This window comes from Homalodisca vitripennis, chromosome 4, assembly GCF_021130785.1.
Source record: "Homalodisca vitripennis isolate AUS2020 chromosome 4, UT_GWSS_2.1, whole genome shotgun sequence".
Taxonomy (NCBI): Eukaryota; Metazoa; Arthropoda; class Insecta; order Hemiptera; family Cicadellidae; genus Homalodisca; species Homalodisca vitripennis.
In genome coordinates, this window is record NC_060210.1 from 161,350,158 (window position 1) to 161,371,428 (window position 21,271).

Here is a 21,271-nt window from a genome sequence, read left to right on the forward strand (position 1 = left end):
GTATGTTTATACACGTCAGCATATGCGTAGACAATAGTAACAATCATGTAGGCGAGAGAAATGATACGTAATTGCATGCGAGCACGGCTTCTCAAGATTGACCTCGAAATATCCTTCGATGTTTATACAACCAGGAGTAATAGTTTGTCAAATCTACTGGTGAAACAAATGATATTTAGTGTTACAGCTTGAGGACTCTAGTGTCAGCGGGAACTATTGCACGTATGTTTATACATGTCAGCATATGCGTAGACAATAGTAACAATCATGTAGGCGAGAGAAATGATACGTAATTGCATGCGAGCACGGCTTCTCAAGATTGACCTCGAAATATCCTTCGATGTTTATACAACCAGGAGTAATAGTTTGTCGAGTCTACTGGTGAAACAAATGATATTTAGTGTTACAGCTTGAGGACTCTAGTGTCAGCGGGAACTATTGCACGTATGTTTATACACGTCAGCATATGCGTAGACAATAGTAACAATCATGTAGGCGAGAGAAATGATACGTAATTGCATGCGAGCACGTTCTCACAAGATTGACTTCGAAATATCCCTCGATACTTATACAACACGAGTAATAGTTTGTCAAATCCAATTAGAAAACAAATGATATTTAGTGTTACAGCTTGAGGACTCTAGTGTCAGCTGGAACTCTTGCACGTATGTTTATACATGTCAGCATATGCGTAGACAATAGTAACAATCATGTAGGTGAGAGAAATGATAATTGCATGCGAGCACGTTCTCACAAGATTGACTTCGAAATATCCCTCGATAATTATACAACCACGAGTAATAGTTTGTCAAATCCAATTAGAAAACAAATGATATTTAGTGTTACAGCTTGAGGACTCTAGTGTCAGCTGGAACTCTTGCACGTATGTTAATACATGTCAGCATATGCGTAGACAATAGTAACAATCATGTAGGTGAGAGAAATGATAATTGCATGCGAGCACGTTCTCACAAGATTGACCTCGAAATATCCCTCGATAATTATACAACCACGAGTAATAGTTTGTCAAATCAAATTGGAAAACAAATGATGTTTAGTGTTACAGCTTGAGGACTCTAGTGTCAGCTGCAACTCTTGCGTGTATACTTATAGGATTCAGAAAAAAAAAAACAAATGGATTAATGATGCTTTCACGAGTCTCCTCGACTCTATTGTCGATGACTTTGATTGCTTGGGACTTGTGCTTAACATATTTATCGACCTCTCTAAGGCTTTGATTGTGTACATCATGAAAAGCTGTTGTTATGGACGTGTGTGCGAGCACTGCCTCACAAATGGCTTTAGTAATACATAAATAATAGACAAGTTTGTCTTGTGTCCAGGACGCCAAACGGAAAGAGGAGAGTCTGTGTGATGTGGAGGTCTGCCCGTCCTGGTACAGAGATATATCGTGATTGTGGTGGCAATATTCATGAAATATGTGATTTGTATTTACTGTTTTGACGTGGTTTTATCGTGTGTCCAGGACGCCAAACGGAAAGAGGAGAGTCTGTGTGATGTGGAGGTCTGCCCGTCCTGGTACAGAGATATATCGTGATTGTGGTGGCAATATTCATGAAATATGTGATTTGTATTTACTGTTTTGACGTGGTTTTATCGTGTGTCCAGGACGCCAAACGGAAAGAGGAGAGTCTGTGTGATGTGGAGGTCTGCCCGTCCTGGTACAGAGATATATCGTGATTGTGGTGGCAGTATTCATGAAATATGTGATTTGTATTTACTGTTTTGACATGGTGGTTTTATCGTGTGTCCAGGACGCCAAACGGAAAGAGGAGAGTCTGTGTGATGCGGAGGTCTGCCCGTCCTGGTACAGAGATATATCGTGATTGTGGCGGCAATATTCATGAAATATGTGATTTGTATTTACTGTTTTGACGTGGATTTATCGTGTGTCCAGGACGCCAAACGGAAAGAGGAGAGTCTGTTTGATGTGGAGGTCTGCCCGTCCTGGTACAGAGATATATCGTGATTGTGGTGGCAGTATTCATGAAATATGTGATTTGTATTTACTGTTTTGACATGGTTTTATCGTGTGTCCAGGACGCCAAACGGAAAGAGGAGAGTCTGTGTGATGCGGAGGTCTGCCCGTCCTGGTACAGAGAATATATTCGTGATATGTGATTTGGTATTTACTGTTTTGATATTCATGAAATATGTGATTTGTATTTACTTATGATATTTGACGTGGTTTTATCGTGTGTCCAGGACGCCAAACGGAAAGAGGAGAGTCTGTGTGATGTGGAGGTCTGCCCGTCCTGGTACAGAGATATATCGTGATTGTGGTGGCAATATTCATGAAATATGTGATTTGTATTTACTGTTTTGACGTGGTTTTATCGTGTGTCCAGGACGCCAAACGGAAAGAGGAGAGTCTGTGTGATGTGGAGGTCTGCCCGTCCTGGTACAGAGATATATCGTGATTGTGGTGGCAATATTCATGAAATATGTGATTTGTATTTACTGTTTTGACGTGGTTTTATCGTGTGTCCAGGACGCCAAACGGAAAGAGGAGAGTCTGTGTGATGTGGAGGTCTGCCCGTCCTGGTACAGAGATATATCGTGATTGTGGTGGCAATATTCATGAAATATGTGATTTGTATTTACTGTTTTGACATGGATTTATCGTGTGTCCAGGACGCCAAACGGAAAGAGGAGAGTCTGTGTGATGCGGAGGTCTGCCCGTCCTGGTACAGAGATATATCGTGATTGTGGCGGCAATATTCATGAAATATGTGATTTGTATTTACTGTTTTGACATGGTTTTATCGTGTGTCCAGGACGCCAAACGGAAAGAGGAGAGTCTGTGTGATGTGGAGGTCTGCCCGTCCTGGTACAGAGATATATCGTGATTGTGGTGGCAGTATTCATGAAATATGTGATTTTGATTTACTGTTTTGACGTGGTTCTATCGTGTGACCAGGACGCCAAACGGAAAGAGGAGAGTCTGTGTGATGTGGAGGTCTGCCCGTCCTCTTACAGAGATATATCGTGATTGTGGTGGCAGTATTCATGAAATATGTGATTTTGGTTAACTGTTTTGACGTAGTTTTATCGTGTGTCCAGGACGCCAAACGGACAGAGGAGAGTCTGTGTGATGCGGAGGTCAGCCCGTGTCCCGTTAGAGGACCCACGGCCTCGGCCCGCTCCTTGACCATTAGCGAACACAGGTGAGTTCGTTTACACCTCAATGATAATGATACAAGATTGTATACATGTCAGTAATTGATCAGTATTTAACGTTGGAAAACGCTAAATACACTAATCCTTGTCAGATAAATCGATAGTTATGTGCTATGTTTATTATTTTATAAAATCATCATCTTAATGTAATAGTGAAGTGGTAATAAATTTATTTGAATATTTTCTGTCACTTGTGTATATACATGTTCCTCACGAGTAAAAAATATATTTATTTATTTAATCTAAACAGAAATTAATATTATATTGATGTCAACCCTTTTGGTATAGAATGAAATGGTTTATTTATTGTTAGTATAATCGTTGAAACATTGATACCCTCTAATAAAAAAACGTCTTGAGTGTTAGAGGTTATGGTAGAAATGCAGCAGTTATTTACAGTAGTTGGATCTAAATACGTGGTCTATATTAAACTTTGGGAGACAGAAGTTGTGAAATACAAAGTAAATATGAGTGTTTTTTATTTTGTAAGTAATTATACCTTTTATTTTTTTTATCCTCATGACATAATTCCAGTACTGACTAGGGTTACCGGATTGTTTTACCATGTGAGTTGGCATTAAACTAAAAATCTAAGCATTATACGCCGGAACGACAGTCAGGCTTACCAAGAGTCGTCGAGGCTTGCCTTAACCCAGGTCTTACGTGAAGTGCGTCGTGCGAATGGTGAACTTAGATGTAATAATCTCAGCCTTGTCCACTGTATCATTCCGGAGAAGAGATACAAATTGCCCTTGGCTAAATTAAGGGCACTCAACTGGATTACCGCCGCAATGTGCTGCATCTGATTCAGGGTTACCTTAATATTTCACTTGGATTATGAGAATAATATAAGATCGTCAGCAAAAACCAAAGTATTATCTTTTTGTCTGATTTTCAGTAAAATGGACAGTTCTCGAGGCACGGCCCAAAAACATCCGTAACAAAGCCAACATAAAGGAATACAACAGAACACTCTGCTTTACACCGTGGTCTACACAAACACAGTCGTCTCCGCTCATAGAGGCTTGACACGTACTTTTCAAATTCATTTGGCACTCATAAAACTCTGTTTTTGAGTGCCAAATTTAGAGATACGTCGTAAAACTGAATAAACAACTGATCTTACAGAGTTGACAACCACGGGCGTGATGCTGGCTAACTGTAGCGTGACTTTTTAACCATTAGTCTAACAAAAGACTGTCCAAGCCAAAATAGGTCTAGAAGAAAACTTCATTTCCCTTACTAAGGGTAAAGCCGTCAAACCCGAAACCAAGGTGCAGACGAGAGAAAGCTCCCGGGGAAATCGCCAGCAGACTGCTGAAACAGTGTTTGATTGGTAAAGACATTGACCCAGTATTATTCTACTGTCGTCATAGTCACATGTGGAATTTACACTATCAGGCACGTTTATTGTAGGTCTGACTCAATATCTTATTCAAGGGACTACCAAGAGAAAAACGCCGGACATGACTCAATCTGGACAGTTACAAAAACTCGCTAACCCAGCCACACCCACAGACCAAAGAAAGAAATAAACTGGGCATTCTCATATGAGGGCCATTACAGAAGTTTAAACCACTTCCCCCCTAATTGTTGATACCAATGAACCAATGACCAATACTGGCGCTCAGTTTTAATTCGACACATTTTATTAACGCTCGGTAAAACAGTTACATTAGCAATGCAATTCTGAAATGTTGTACTTGAGTGTAGAAGTAAATTGGTATAATGAAAAGCATTTTATAAAGTCTAGTTTACTTTCAATTTTATATTAGAATAAATTATAGATAATAGCAACAAAACTTGTCTTAACTATAAATTTGAAAAAGTGAGAAACGTTTTGTTTATTTGGTCAGGTGGTTTTGTCAGTGGGAAAGTTGTTGGAAAACCAGAGAAAACATATTTACTCTTCATATTTATTATAAACTGTGCGGTTTGGCTACAGATGTCGGAAGTGGGCCGTCGCCATGTTTAAGTCGGCCACCCGGACCACCCCACCAATTGAACTACCTACCCAATATTGTACATATATTACGTTTTTGATACATAACTACGGGATTTGCCTTTTGCAATGATTTTTTTCTTGAATAATTTGTCAATTAAATTATGAATATGTAATCTTTGATAACTATAGTTGTTATGGATTATTTAAGAGGAATACCGGTACCATAAACAACTTCTTGAATGAGAAATAACACTATAGAGCTACTAGTTTTCTTTACATGATGTGTATGGATCATTATTGGAAACAAAAACGTGTATATAGTTTACAAGTTTTGATTAAACACAAAATATAAAATTACATTGGTATACTACAAAGTAACGTACGAGTATTGTTAGTTGTCGTTTGCATCAAATATTCAATGTAACAACAAATTCTTATTGTTATTGTTCAAATGAACTAACGGTGTTGAAGTGTGTATGATATTACTATACTGTGTAAGTATGTACAGTACTGGAATAGTGAAGCGCGACGCTCGTAATCGATGACTCATGCGTTTTCTCCCCACTCCTCATTGGTGACACCGCACTGATCTGACCACTCGCCGCTCGCCTATGCCCAGTATACTTTTTTTGCGTGTGGCCACACTATTATCCGCCAAATTGGAGCTTCCGGGCCGCGCAACAAGTGAGATATCTTCCAATTACCTCTCTATTGACTCAAACTACGGCGGGAAACTTGTCAGAGTGCCTTCCAAGGTCTAGGCTTTGTTGGAAAGATACATGAGTCGTTTTCAATGTACATGCAAAACAGTAAACCTTGAAGCGGATAAAAACGGTAAATTTAAATCCAGCTCACCAAAACACATACAATTGGTGAGAAATCTTGTTTATATTTGTTCAGCTTCAAATGCCTTTATTATCAGTTCATTTAATTTAAATGCTCAACAATACAAATGGACTTAGTTGTAGAAACATAGGAAAGCTCACATTCACATTCACATTTTGCCATTTTAAGTATATTTTTTACTGTCGTAGTAATGCATTTTTTAATTTTAAAAATAAACTTTGACCTATATTTTATGGTGGTATTGCATTTACAAATTGATTAGGAAAATGGATTAGTAAAATTAGATGCGCAATCCAAAAACAATATAACAAAATAACATCGAACAGGATATAATGTCCACTAAGTAACTTAATTAGTCGTAATTTATAATGATGAAAATGTAATGGAAACATTGGACGAGGAAAGTGGACATATAAATTATATTGCTCATAAAGTGACATTTAAATAATAATTATTATAAGCTAATTAATTACAGTAATTAGGTAAGTAATTACATTTTATTCAAACTGGATTTTATTCAGTGGCCGCAATATATGATAAAAATGATAAGCAAGAATATTATAATTCAATATAAACCATTGATGTTACATTTGGGTGTATGTACCTTTTTTTAATTATCAGCTCGCTGTTGGTCGTAGTTTAATTTTGTACATAAAATATGTTATAATTATTTGTCATTGTGGTAAAGTTGAATCGTTTCCATTTTCATACTGCTGCAGCTGCGAACAATACAAGCCATGCACGTTGTTTTGTTAGCAGTTCATAACTATAACTGTATCCAATTGGGTTAAGCGTACTATAATCGTACTAATGTGGTTGTTAAGAGAGAGAACAGGCGCAGAATTGAGTTTAACATTTTTTTCTGTCTTTACCTGTGCGTGTTTTGTTATGAGTAGTGCACACGTATGGGCAACCCATAATGCAGTAGCTGTGTTCGATAATCTAATCACAGGTTGCTGCTTACTTTGCCTGACGAGTACTAATATCGATTACTCGCCCTCTTTGCAATAAATAGAAGATAGGGAGAGAGAGAGAGCGCCAAGCGTCAAGCGCCTGCCCGCATGCAGACTGTTATACTACCAACTCGTACTAAACTTGTGAAAGTTCATATTCTAAAAATAACAAATTCAATTGTGTTTCACACTGACCCGGATTTTGGATTAAATTTATACAGCCACATTCACTACCATAATCGGGCATTTCGAAGGGAAGAACGTCATACAACAGTAATTAATTATTTGTAAAGCAAGACAATCTAATTGAGTAACAGATTATTTGTAAGAGTGAGTAAATTCCAAAGTTGTTTTAATTTTTTATTTGTTTTCTGCATAAAGTAGTTTTCCTTATGGCATTTCACTAGATGAAACCCGTTTAAAAATATCTTCTGTCGGAACTAGGGGTCTCATACTTTGGATTTTAATCGGAAACAACGAGTACGGTGTATTTTTACAAGAATGAGAAACGCGGATCAGCGTAAACTTACGTGGGGTGAAAGTGAGCCTCGAACGTTAAAATTGTGAAACTTTGACGTTAACAGAGAAGAAAGCGGAGTTGTGTGCAGTTAGTCAGCCAGCAGTCACCAGATGTGTCTTGTGTACACAACTGTGGATACAAGTGTCTACCATACCCACCCAGCGAAGGGAGATTTTGAGTATCATTCGTTAGAAAACTAATGGAGAGAAATGTTTGACTAATGAGGGGAGACATGACGTAGACCGAGGCCTGGATCGAGACGACACGGGACGGGTTTGACCACTCACCGGTTCCGCATCGGTCGTCCTAGCCTCGTTCACCCTGACTGTTTCCTTGTGTGCGATCGTATTCGCGTCATATTCCACTAGCTTGTAGTGTCTGGCGACTGACGGGATCCTCGCACAATAGATCTTCAATCAAAATGGGAAATACGTTTAGTACAAAGTTGTTGGTGGTATCGTTTTAATCAAGAAAGAAAATTTAGAAATTAAAGAACATAACATTAATGGGATGTGGAATTAATGATGGCGATTCATTTTTCTGAAGCATTGCTGAATTTCCATTCACTAGTAGTAGGAGAGCTCCATGGAAGGACTTAATTTTTTATATTCATATTATATTAATCGAAAAGTATGTGTTTTGTGGAACTGGACATTTAAAAACTAAAATTTACTTAACTTACTATTTCAAAAGTTCCTTAATTTCTTTGATTTTATGAGTTAAAAATGTACAGTGAAACAATCTCCCCCACCTCTCTCCAATGCAACCTTGTCTCGGTGTGGATGCATATAAAGATAGGAGCTCTCCTTGGCACGCAAATATAACATGTTTTGTGAGTTAGGTCTAGTTAGCCTACATCGTTGTTACAAGTGAAGCAACTTCAGTTATTGATTACAAAATGCTAATTAAAACTATAAAGAATAATTTTTGTACCTTAAAATATGCTTTCTAACTGGATGAAAAATAGATTTTATTTAAGAAACAAATACTGTTGTACATAACCTCATAAAATAATTTTTCAAACTTAAAAGAAGTTTTTTCTTTAAAATCTTCACTATCTTTTATAAGCGAAATAACTGTCCATTAAAAAAACAATTGGAATCCCCATGCTTAAACTTTATGAGCTACCTAAAATTGTGTAGGACTAAAATGTGGATTGAATTTCTTAAGGAATTATTTCTTTGGTTTGTCTTGTTCACCGCCATCTTGAATATGTTTATAGAATAAGGCTGACTCACAAACGTATCCAAGGCATGTGTATGAGGTTCTAAAAGATATTCGTATATTAAGTTGCTCTATAATATTATATATGTATTTGGTTCTAGTTCTCGTAAGGAAAGCGGATCCCTACAAATTTTAAGCTTTGAATTGTACGTTTAGCTTACGTAAAATAACACTTAAGATTTTTGAATTTCATGAGATTTGGGGTAATAGTTCTAATAGGTGTTGTAGAGGTAAAACACGTATTGTATTAGACTCGACTCTTATTCCACATCCTCCTTATCATGTTTAGTGAGCCTACTTATTTTATTAGTAGTTATAAAGATAATTTGTTCACAGTTGTTACAGTTCGGCTACAGTGAACATACCTCGATGTTTACTCTACCAGAACAATGTTACTCTTCAAACACGGTTACGCACTTATTATTGATCTAAGAATTTATGGGACCTGTATTATCATTAGATATGATTAACGCGCATCACAACACGGTTTAGGTTTTCTTGTAATACACTTTTTTAATGTTTAAATAATGTAGTGCTAAAAGGTTTGCGGTTTTTGTTTCATAACTAATAAAATTATCGAAAAAACACAAGATAGTGAGTGTTTGAAGTTTAGCATTGTCCTCATGACGATAGAATCGAGATGGCCACATATTTAACTAAGTCTTAACGTCTGTTATTTTAGTGTACATATTATTTGGGAACATCAAAAATGTCACCATCTTTAAACACAAGACATCTAAGATATATTTAAGCTCATATATTTATCGAAGTGCTTATTTTACGGAATTTTATATTTTTCCTCTGTATGGAGTCTTAACTTAGATAAAAAACAATGTTGTATGACTTTAAAAGCCCACTAATTTAAATACTATTAATTACTGTGTCTATATTGTGAAATCGTTGAGAAACATCTTATACGAACTAGAACTAATACTCGTATAAAAGACTGCCTTTTTGAAAATTTTAAATGATCCAACAGCCTTTAAAGTTATAGAACGTATAAGAATAATAATTCTTTCAAATTGAATTGTTTTAAATTGATATAGTTTCCAAAATTAATTTACCTTTGGGCTACTACACTGTGGAACAACCAGTATAAATTCACAACAATCTACCTGCTTGACATTTTCGTTTAATAAAACTGGCCAATAATCGAAGGCAATGAAACATTGTTTTCTGTATTGTTGGGTGTTTGGTTGGAATTATTCAAAAATAGCAGCACTTATGTTGAGAAGCCAGCATTATATTGCATAAGATTTTAAATATACATTTACAGATGGGGATGGTTTTGCGATCTGGGGATTATAATTGGGGAGGATATTCAATAGTTATGTTGTGTCGTGCTGCAGGCAGAAGGATGGCCCCACCCATCCCTGTGACGGAGGACACTCCGCCGGACATGTTGGCTGGTTCCACGGACCTCTCGGTCGTGCTACCCTCCGGCCACTCACTCAAGATGAGCGTGGAACGCAGGTAGGGTAGCGTGTGCATATCATCTCTCAGTACATTATACGACAAATTGTAGGGATGTTTTGGATATATTTAATTAGTTTATATAGTTCTAATTAGGCCGTAACATGAATTTTGTTATGCAATGACTTATACATAATACATTCAGACTCTTAGGTGATTATTGATTTATAAGTTTTATGGTGAAAGTTATATATAATAAACGTAATTTTGTATTCTGAGTAGTCGCTCGGTCTTGGAGACATTGCTTTGCACTGCAAATAATCCTTGAAAAAAACACGGGAAAAAAGACTGTTGTTGCACATAAAACATGAAAAACTAAATTTACACAGTTTTTTAATTGCCTTGTTAATGAAAATAAATAACATTTCTTAACCTTAAAATAATTTATAAATTTTTCTCTCAGTTACATATATTTTAAATTTAACTTTTAATAGTACAAACAAAGTAAAACAATAATTTCTGTTCCATAATTAAGGAAACATTGTTTAATCTGTTCAGTTTTAACTCTTTTAAGGCTAACGGTTGTAATATCATCCGCGGTAAAACTTACGCGGCCGATCGTAACGGGCGCCCGTCGACTGTTTTTTAAATTTACTGCTTCATTATTAATCCAAATGCCGTAGAACCCCATATCCACATACTGAAACAAACTAGAAATCACCTGCGGCTTCACAGGCAATTTTCACAAGTACCCAGGGCCGTGCTCAGCTTTGGCGGGTCCCGGGAAAAATATTCTGCCGGGCCCCGTCATGTCCTGCCACCGCGCCGCGCGCTCCCTTCAATCCGTAGACATGTGGCGAGGGTCGGCCCGGGGCTCCAGAGAACCCGGGCTCCGGTACAATATTCCGGAGAAAACAGGTCAGAGTACGGGCTTGCAGGTGCCTCATAACATGTCATTTTAAATGGTTGTATAAACCAAACTTAAAATAACTCATGTTCACTGGAGGATATTCCAATCTCCTGAACCGATTAAAAAATAATGGGACTTTTATAGAGCAATTTTTTGGGGTCTTGAAGGCAGAGTGAAATAGTTTTTATGAGAACAATGTAATACAAAAATTTCTTTGCAAAATTCCATAATATTTGAGTGAATAGCTCCAGTAATTTCAGCAACACTTGAAGTATTTGAGATCATAGTAGAAGAATACTAAGTCCGTTGTGATATTAGTGAAAGCACTTATGATGTATTACAATGCTGTCCTATAATAATTTGAAGTGGAAGTAGACATGTTTGTGGATAATAGGCTTATCTAACATGACCTAATGTGGGGGGGGGGGGAGTTACCATTACACATTTTCCGTACCTCCCAGTCAAACTGAGGTATGGGAGCACCTCCATCTGAAGCCAACCGAGAGCATGCTCTAAAAAACAGTTATAACATAAACAGAAATGTACCCTTTTAGAGACTGACTGATTACACAAAAGAATTTCAAGAAAATTACGTATTAAAATGAAGGAGAATAACAGAGGCTCTGGAAAATCGCTATATCTTAAGAACTACAAGACACATCCTCAACCTTTTACCTAGAATTTATACATTCTAAAATAGTATTCCAGGATACATATATTTTACTTGAAAATATGGACATGTATTTGTATTACTCGTATTTAAATAATATGTATTTTAGATTTCAATGTTTTAAATTTCAAACTATGACACTCCTGATAAAACATATTGGGATATAAATCAATGTGTATTTTTATAGAGGATATATTTACTGTATAGACAACTACACAAATTTTGAGACATGAAATTAGTAATTATGTTGTCACCACCACTGAGTGGTTGACATCCACTGCGTGTATTGCGCATAGATGCGGCAGGCGCTTGGTGATGAATAAATATATACATAGAAAATATGAACTTCAAGTTAAATATTATTTAAAAAGTACAATATTTTGTTACTTTATTGGTCTAATTTTTGGGTTTTTATACATTAAGTGTGACAGAAACACAAGTGTGAAGAAATGTACAATATTTATTATAATATATTAAACTTTAAAACAAAAACATTTAATCTCAGTTTTGTTTAAAAAATTCTTTTTAAAGCATAATCAAGTAAAAAACATTATTTTGAAAGCTTACTTCACAACAAAGAAGTAGGTGCAAGATTCACTTATTTTTAATGAAAAATAAAGGTATGTTTTTTTAACAAAAATACGTTATAAAGCCTAAAAATGCCTTAGAGATCAGTACACTGATCACCCATTAAAATGAAACTTTCTCCACATCACCCCAAACATTTATTAATTTGGGGGTATTTTAACCCTTATATATAATATTGTGATTTACCCTTAAAGGGGTTAAAAACAATGAAATTAATATAATTTATCAGAATAATTTGCTTTAGGTACACAGTGCCGAATGCTGTTCACTGGCCTAATGACTCAATAAAAACACATAAAAAAGTACTTGAAACTTTTTGAAACTATCAGAATCATAGACCTTTTGCAAATATCACAGGTTTAAGAAGAAAATACTTTATTAATAAATTTAATATTAAATCATTTTAGCAAATTTACGTTTTTGATTTTAATATAGTTTTGAACTAGTAGTACAGTTTTTATGATGATTAAATATGAAACTAAAATATGACCACATCACACCTCTTAGATAACATTAGCAAATTGTATCTTGGAATCATGTAAATATTACTTTAGTGTTTGGTTGGTTGAAAAGACAAGAGAAGATGGTTGAGGAGAAGAGTTTATGTTTAGTATGAACCAAAGTGGCAACAAAACCTTGTCTGAGGTTGCTGCACTGGAAACAACCCAGATTATAATATTATTGTTCTGACTGCAGCACACCGATGATGGACCTGCTAGTACAGGTGACCACAGCCAACAAGATGTCCCCGGCAGGATACATTATCCAACCGCTCAATGAGCAAGGACCTCTGCCTTACAAGCCTTCTACACCCATCGGTAAGTAATACATAGTACACTAATTGTGGAAACTCTTGCGGAAGCAAGAAAAACCATTAAATTTGTTCTTCTGTCACTCAACGTCATCCATGATTTAAAGTAATCCAAGTCATACATATATCAGCAAGGGTCCAATAACATCCGTATTGACTCTTGTTAAGAGAGTCTAAGATATACATATGATACACAGACTTAAATCTAAAGTATTTGTGATTTAAGCAATATATTGATGGACTGCTCAAATATTGCTCTAGGCATATATTGCAAGTCCAGTTACAGAATGTTTAAAAGACTTTTGTTCTAGAGAGTTTTAGATCTTCTAGATACTTATAGCATTCTTTATATGCAACCGTTTGGATTAAAGAAAAAAAATACTCCAACCATTGGCGTTATGAGAAACTCATATATTTTAAATTTTAAGTAGTCAGTCACATGAGTGTTATATGAGTGGCAAAAAACAATCTGAGTATACAGGTTACAAATATCCTATCAGAGAAATGTAAAATCCCCTGCAGAGTGTTTCTGGTATGGATTATTTTAAATGTGTTTTAAATGTTTTATATATATACATATATATATATGGAAATCATGGTTATAGTAAGGTGTTGTTCTCTGGAGGTTTTAAAATGGCCTACTTTTGTCTGATAAACACCTACTTATTATGTGGTGTCAACTCAGGCTGATGTTGCAAATACAAATTGGAAAGCGTATTTTAGACTATAAAAGAATTTCATTAGAATCATGTTCAAATCAAACTGTATTAGAATTTCTTTTGTAAATTTTGAATATGACATCCTGTGTCTATATTCTGAAAATATGTATGTTCTGTGTGTGTGTGTGCATTAGCAAAAGGTCAAAATGTTTCCTTGAATGTACTAAATACAAAATCTAATGTAACCTTGAGTTTGATTAAAGAGCGTCTGCTGGTAGCAAATTTATTGTGATAACTAATTGTAATTAGTGCAGAAACAGCAAAATTCCAAAACCAATGTTATTGATCATATGTGTGTTTGTGTGATTCATGATGTAAGTATGACTGAGTATGAATGGTTAGATTAGACTTTAGATTTACTCGGATTAATCCTTTTACAATACAGTGTGGCATTGTCAATGTGAAATTAAAGATTATTATTATCATACAATATAATGTGAATGGTGTTGTTTTTGATAATTATTTTATCTGCCCTATATTGGATTCCCCAGAGCAACACAATATCCACTTAACTGGGATGTAAAGGCTCAACTATATGATCAGCATGACATTGATTCTATACAGGCCAGAGTGTGCTGGCAAACCCGTGTCACAGAATCTTACTTAATAATCATAAGATTTACTTCTAAAAATAACTCCCTCCAAACTAATCTGTTAAAATCTCGAGTAAGCTATTTGCTATTGAATTTGATCACTGTTATATACAAAAGTATATCAAAATATTGGTAATCTGAATAATTGTTGTTTTATCTTTTCATTGTTTAGAAATGTTTTTATGTTTTTAAAAGTTATTGCAAAAAAGTATGTGAATAATATTAAAAGTATCTATATGAGTAAGTCAGTGATTATAGTTCTGTATTGAACATTTCTATACTTAGACAACTATTTTGCGCACTATCACTACAGGTGTGTGTGTGTGTGTGTGTGTGGGGACATATTCAATAATTCTAGCTATGAAATCTTTTAAAATGAAATATCTTAGGTTATAAAATCAAACTTTCATGTTGCCTACATGCTGCTTGAAATTTGTGTTCAAGCCTTCAGGTCTCTACTCCACTAGGTTTAAATGTTTTGATATAAACTATTTTAATCTTAAGTAAGATCTATTAAACTGGATACTGTGAAATGTTGCCTAGATGTACCTATTATATCATAGAAGTTTGAAAAATTGTCACTGGGACACTTGCCAAAAAACGAAAAGGTTTTTAAGACTGTACAGTTCTAAGTTTCTTGCCTTAAGAAAAAAATATGCCAGTCACTGGGACACTTGCCAAAAAACGAAAAGGTCTTTTAAGACTGTACAGTTCTAAGTTTCTTGCCTTAAGAAAAAAATATGCCAGTATTAATCTTAAGTACTAAATAATTAATTATTTAGAACTAAATAATTCATTATTCTTATTTTTTATTTACAGGACTGTTGAATTGTGTGAGAGTTAAGAAATAATAACAAATTGGAATTATTGAAATATATAAATATGTAATTGGTACCATGAAACATTTTATTCTTAATATAACATCATTGGTTTATTGATTATCATGAAGAACATGCAGCTTCAGATATATTTGGAAAATTTAATATTTTATATGTTTTTGACCAGTAATGAATGATACAAGTACCAAGACACTATGGTTGTATTCTATAAGCATCTTATTTTTTGTTTTACCATTATTAAGGAGTAATTGAAGTTGTTTATGAATAATTTTAATACACTTAATTGCTGTTACTTTGGTTTCTTGTAAAAAAACATGAATGCAAATTCATGAATATGATATCATTTCCATAAACGTATTTTCACAATAGAAACTTTGTATTTTTTGAAGAAGTAAGGTAGCAAGATGTATTCGTACATTTGCTATCATTCTATGATAAAAATATCAGTAACACTAATTTCAAGATCTGCAATCTGATATCTTCCACAGTTCATTAAGTTATTATTATTAACTAACCTGATACATAACTACAATCTTGGTTAAAATAAACAAATCATACCAGAGCATTGTGATATATATGTCAGGAATCACAGTGACCATGTTGTGTATCAACTCCATGCACTCCGTCTCTAAAAGAAGCACTAAATAAAAACACTAATTAAAAAATTAGAATAAATCCTGAAGTACTCATATTTAAAAAAAGGTTGCAATATTCAAGGGAAATCAAAAATTAATTTTTGGGGATTTGTACTCTATTAATTATAATAAATCTTGTGCTGTTTGTGTTGTAATTTTATTTATTTTTTTTTCCATTATTTTTTCAATTCTACCCACTTCAATATCTTTGAAACCTTCAATTCAGTTTGGGATGACTATATACTGAATTGAGGGTTTTAGTTACAATCCATAAATGGATTTAGAGACAAGCTCTACTCTACTTTCCTTCTAGACCTTCAGATCACAATAATGTAAATGTTGCTATATTTTTTGGAAGAAAACTAATCCTTATTTTATTTTTCAGGTGCCTTAGATGCATGGACAATTAATGTAGTGCCTAAACAAAATGTACATTGTACATCTGTTAAGAAGCCTCTAAAAATGTTGAATCAACCTTTTGAGCAGACATTTCGCCTGCAGGTAAATACATTATTAAGTAGTGATATTTTGGTGCGGTAATATTATCTGGAAAGTTTATCATACATTCATAATCTTTGTAGTTTTATAAACTGTATTTATAATTTGAATAAATTGATCATTTCTTAAAATCTGCATACATCGTCATATAAAAATGATATGATGCTTGAAAGTCAATAAACCATTAAATATTTAAATTTTCAATTTTGAAATATGAAGCTTTCTTTATTAACCTTTTTTATACAGTTGAGCGCCATGTACAATATTTTGACCTTGATCTCTGAGTTGTATTATAACAGGTCCTTTATATAAATACAAGTCAACATTTCTAAACATGTGCTCTTGGACAATCTTGTGATAAAACCAAATTTCAAAAATTGTATTTAGTATACGGTATAGCTTCGTATGAGAAATAAAATAAATTAATGTGTGTGCTAATAAGGTGATTGTGGCAGACACCATAGTGTGTACTGTATTGTTAATAGTACTGTTAATAGTATTGTTAATAGTAAGATCACTCAGTATAGAGCCACAGGTGTTTACTACATTTATATTAGACAGTTATTGTGACTGCAGCATAAACCATAGTGTGTGCTGTATTGTTAATAGTACTCAAGATCACTCAGTATAGAGCCACAGGTGTTTACTACATTTATATTAGACAGTTATTGTGACTGCAGCGTAAACCATAGTGTGTGCTGTATTGTTAATAGTACTCAAGATCACTCAGTATAGAGCCACAGGTGGTTTACTACATTTATATTAGACAGTTATTGTGACTGCAGCGTAAACCATAGTGTGTGCTGTATTGTTAATAGTACTCAAGATCACTCAGTATAGAGCCACAGGTGTTTACTACATTTTATATTAGACAGTTATTGTGACTGCAGCGTAAACCATAGTGTGTGCTGTATTGTTAATAGTACTCAAGATCACTCAGTATAGAGCCACAGGTGTTTACTACATTTATATTAGACAGTTATTGTGACTGCAGCGTAAACCATAGTGTGTGCTGTATTGTTAATAGTACTCAAGATCACTCAGTATAGAGCCACAGGTGTTTACTACATTTATATTAGACAGTTATTGTGACTGCAGCGTAAACCATAGTGTGTGCTGTATTGTTAATAGTACTCAAGATCACTCAGTATAGAGCCACAGGTGTTTACTACATTTATATTAGACAGTTATTGTGACTGCAGCGTAAACCATAGTGTGTGCTGTATTGTTAATAGTACTCAAGATCACTCAGTATAGAGCCACAGGTGTTTACTACATTTATATTAGACAGTTATTGTGACTGCAGCGTAAACCATAGTGTGTGCTGTATTGTTAATAGTACTCAAGATCACTCAGTATAGAGCCACAGGTGTTTACTACATTTATATTAGACAGTTATTGTGACTGCAGCGTAAACCATAGTGTGTGCTGTATTGTTAATAGTACTCAAGATCACTCAGTATAGAGCCACAGGTGTTTACTACATTTTATATTAGACAGTTATTGTGACTGCAGCGTAAACCATAGTGTGTGCTGTATTGTTAATAGTACTCAAGATCACTCAGTATAGAGCCACAGGTGTTTACTACATTTATATTAGACAGTTATTGTGACTGCAGCGTAAACCATAGTGTGTGCTGTATTGTTAATAGTACTCAAGATCACTCAGTATAGAGCCACAGGTGTTTACTACATTTATATTAGACAGTTATTGTGACTGCAGCGTAAACCATAGTGTGTGCTGTATTGTTAATAGTACTCAAGATCACTCAGTATAGAGCCACAGGTGTTTACTACATTTATATTAGACAGTTATTGTGACTGCAGCGTAAACCATAGTGTGTGCTGTATTGTTAATAGTACTCAAGATCACTCAGTATAGAGCCACAGGTGTTTACTACATTTATATTAGACAGTTATTGTGACTGCAGCGTAAACCATAGTGTGTGCTGTATTGTTAATAGTACTCAAGATCACTCAGTATAGAGCCACAGGTGTTTACTACATTTATATTAGACAGTTATTGTGACTGCAGCGTAAACCATAGTGTGTGCTGTATTGTTAATAGTACTCAAGATCACTCAGTATAGAGCCACAGGTGTTTACTACATTTATATTAGACAGTTATTGTGACTGCAGCGTAAACCATAGTGTGTGCTGTATTGTTAATAGTACTCAAGATCACTCAGTATAGAGCCACAGGTGTTTACTACATTTATATTAGACAGTTATTGTGACTGCAGCGTAAACCATAGTGTGTGCTGTATTGTTAATAGTACTCAAGATCACTCAGTATAGAGCCACAGGTGTTTACTACATTTATATTAGACAGTTATTGTGACTGCAGCGTAAACCATAGTGTGTGCTGTATTGTTAATAGTACTCAAGATCACTCAGTATAGAGCCACAGGTGTTTACTACATTTATATTAGACAGTTATTGTGACTGCAGCGTAAACCATAGTGTGTGCTGTATTGTTAATAGTAGATCACTCAGTATCAGCCACAGGTGTTTTACTACATTATATTAGACAGTTATTGTGAGCAGCGTAAAACCATAGTGTGCTGTATTGTTAATAGTACTCAAGATCACTCAGTATAGAGCCACAGGTGTTTACTACATTTATATTAGACAGTTATTTATTGTGACTGCAGCGTAAACCATAGTGTGTGCTGTATTGTTAATAGTACTCAAGATCACTCAGTATAGAGCCACAGGTGTTTACTACATTTATATTAGACAGTTATTGTGACTGCAGCGTAAACCATAGTGTGTGCTGTATTGTTAATAGTACTCAAGATCACTCAGTATAGAGCCACAGGTGTTTACTACATTTATATTAGACAGTTATTGTGACTGCAGCGTAAAACCATAGTGTGTGCTGTATTGTTAATAGTACTCAAGATCACTCAGTATAGAGCTACAGGTGTTTTACTACATTTATATTAGACAGTTATTGTGACTGCAGCGTAAACCATAGGTGTGTGCTGTATTGTTAATCAAGTCACTTCAGTATATGTTTACTACATTATATTACAGTTAACTGCAGCGAACAGTACTCAGTATACATTAAAGAACACAAACATACTAACAAAGGGTAACATACTAACTTTTAATTCTTTGAAAACTGGTTAACAGGATACCCTATCAGGAATGGCCTTAGTAACACTCAAAACTTCCCTTTTTGCCATACAAAAACCCTATTTGCTGCACTACTGTTATCAATAGTATTAAGCCATATGGGATATGTGTGTAAAAAAGGCATAGTACATAAGGCATAAGGAAGTAAAAGGTAATGTGGAATCTTTTCCAATTTAAAAAGAGCACTAACAAGTTTATTTTGTACTTGAGAATTTCAGCTCATATCAAGATATATCCTTAACAATTTAACAGATGAAAAAGTATTATACAGGGTCATTCAAGTTAGTGGCTTGTAATTTCTAGACAGCTTGATCAATTGAAATAAACATTTGGGGATCTTTGTAGGTTAATGAGACTTACTTTTTGGCATATCAAGAAATGTTAGTAGAGTGGACCACCTAAGGGGGTGCACCCTAATTCAGAATTTTCAAAGGGCAACTCTCCACATGTGACACATTCTTGGAAAGTGAATAAAAAAGTAAAATTTTTATAAAAGGATTTTCACAAAACTTGGTTGGGGTTTTTCAGGTGAATAAATACTACCTCATATCAGATTTACAAATTATCCACTCAGTTCTAAGATGGCGGCATCAAACAAGGGAAAAGGGGTTATACTTGTCCTCCGGTCATTTTTCAAATTTGAATAAAAATCAGTATCTGGAGGGTTTGGAATTTGTTTTTTATAATACCTACACATTTCGAAGATGGCGTCAAAATGGCAGTGTCAATTTTTTTCTACGTGAACATCATTTCTCAACAAGAATTTAGTTGTTGTGTTCAGTGATGAGAACAGTAATTCGAATTTTCAGTTAGTCTGTACGTATTCTGTCAAATAATGTAATTCGTTTATTTTTATAAATTTGAAAAATCAAATGAAAAGTAGTATTGGGAAGTAAGGTGAAACGAATTTTGCTGAACTTTTACATTGATTTAAAACATTTTTACAGTTATTTGTCGTAGTTTAGGTGATTGAAAGCTGGTTGATAAAATGTTCTTGTGAATATAGTGAAATCATAATTGGAGTTTTGATTTCTGGTTCAACAGCTTGTTTATGAAATTTATAAATTAATCTGATGTGTCGAATGAAGAAAAATATTTCATGAAATATGGTACCTCAATTTTAGTTCCATTACAAATGATAATTATGTTACAAAATAATATAAATTAAAAAAAAAAAATATTGTTAAGATAGTATTATAGAGATAAATTTTTATTTCATGAACTTTCATTCTAGTATTTTTTGAAATTATTTTTCACGAATTAATTTTCTCTATTTGAAAATTTTCCTGATTTTTATTTTTATGTTTGTATATTTCATAGTACAATTTGTATCTACTTTTGATTAATTAAACAACACAGGATTTCTTCCACTTTTTTTAATATAAATTTTTGACAATAGGTGATGGGAATGTTGTTTGTTTTTCTTACAAGGTTTTTATCCAATTGGCTGTTTAATTCTGGGCTGGGAAACATTTCACTTTTCCTGTTCATCTGTCTGCTAGATATTATGATAATTAATTTACTTATATCCTCGGAAGTTTGCATGAAGCCTCAATTTATACAGGAAACTTTGAGTTTGATGATTCTACATGTTCCTCCTTGGGATTTGACTGATTTAGCGACTTAACTTTTTGCAAGATGCTATTAATTTGGAATTTATATTGTACTATAATTCAGTCGGCTAATAAAACTTTTTCTATCTACCCCTCTATCTGGCTGTCAGTTTTTCCGCTGAATACTTGGAGAACGATGTGTTTAAAGCAAG

General features: G+C 34.4%; 1 protein-coding gene across 1 annotated transcript in view; it reads left to right on the forward strand.

Annotated features, from left to right (window-relative positions):
* The window catches only part of LOC124361254, a 99,786-nt gene that overhangs the window by 24,420 nt on the left and 54,095 nt on the right, over positions 1–21,271 (forward strand). Inside the window, 4 exon segments of the mRNA XM_046815299.1 lie at positions 3,085–3,188; positions 10,039–10,162; positions 12,967–13,088; positions 16,253–16,368. Coding sequence (XP_046671255.1) covers positions 10,047–10,162; positions 12,967–13,088; positions 16,253–16,368 — 354 coding nt within the window. The 5' untranslated portion in view covers positions 3,085–3,188; positions 10,039–10,046.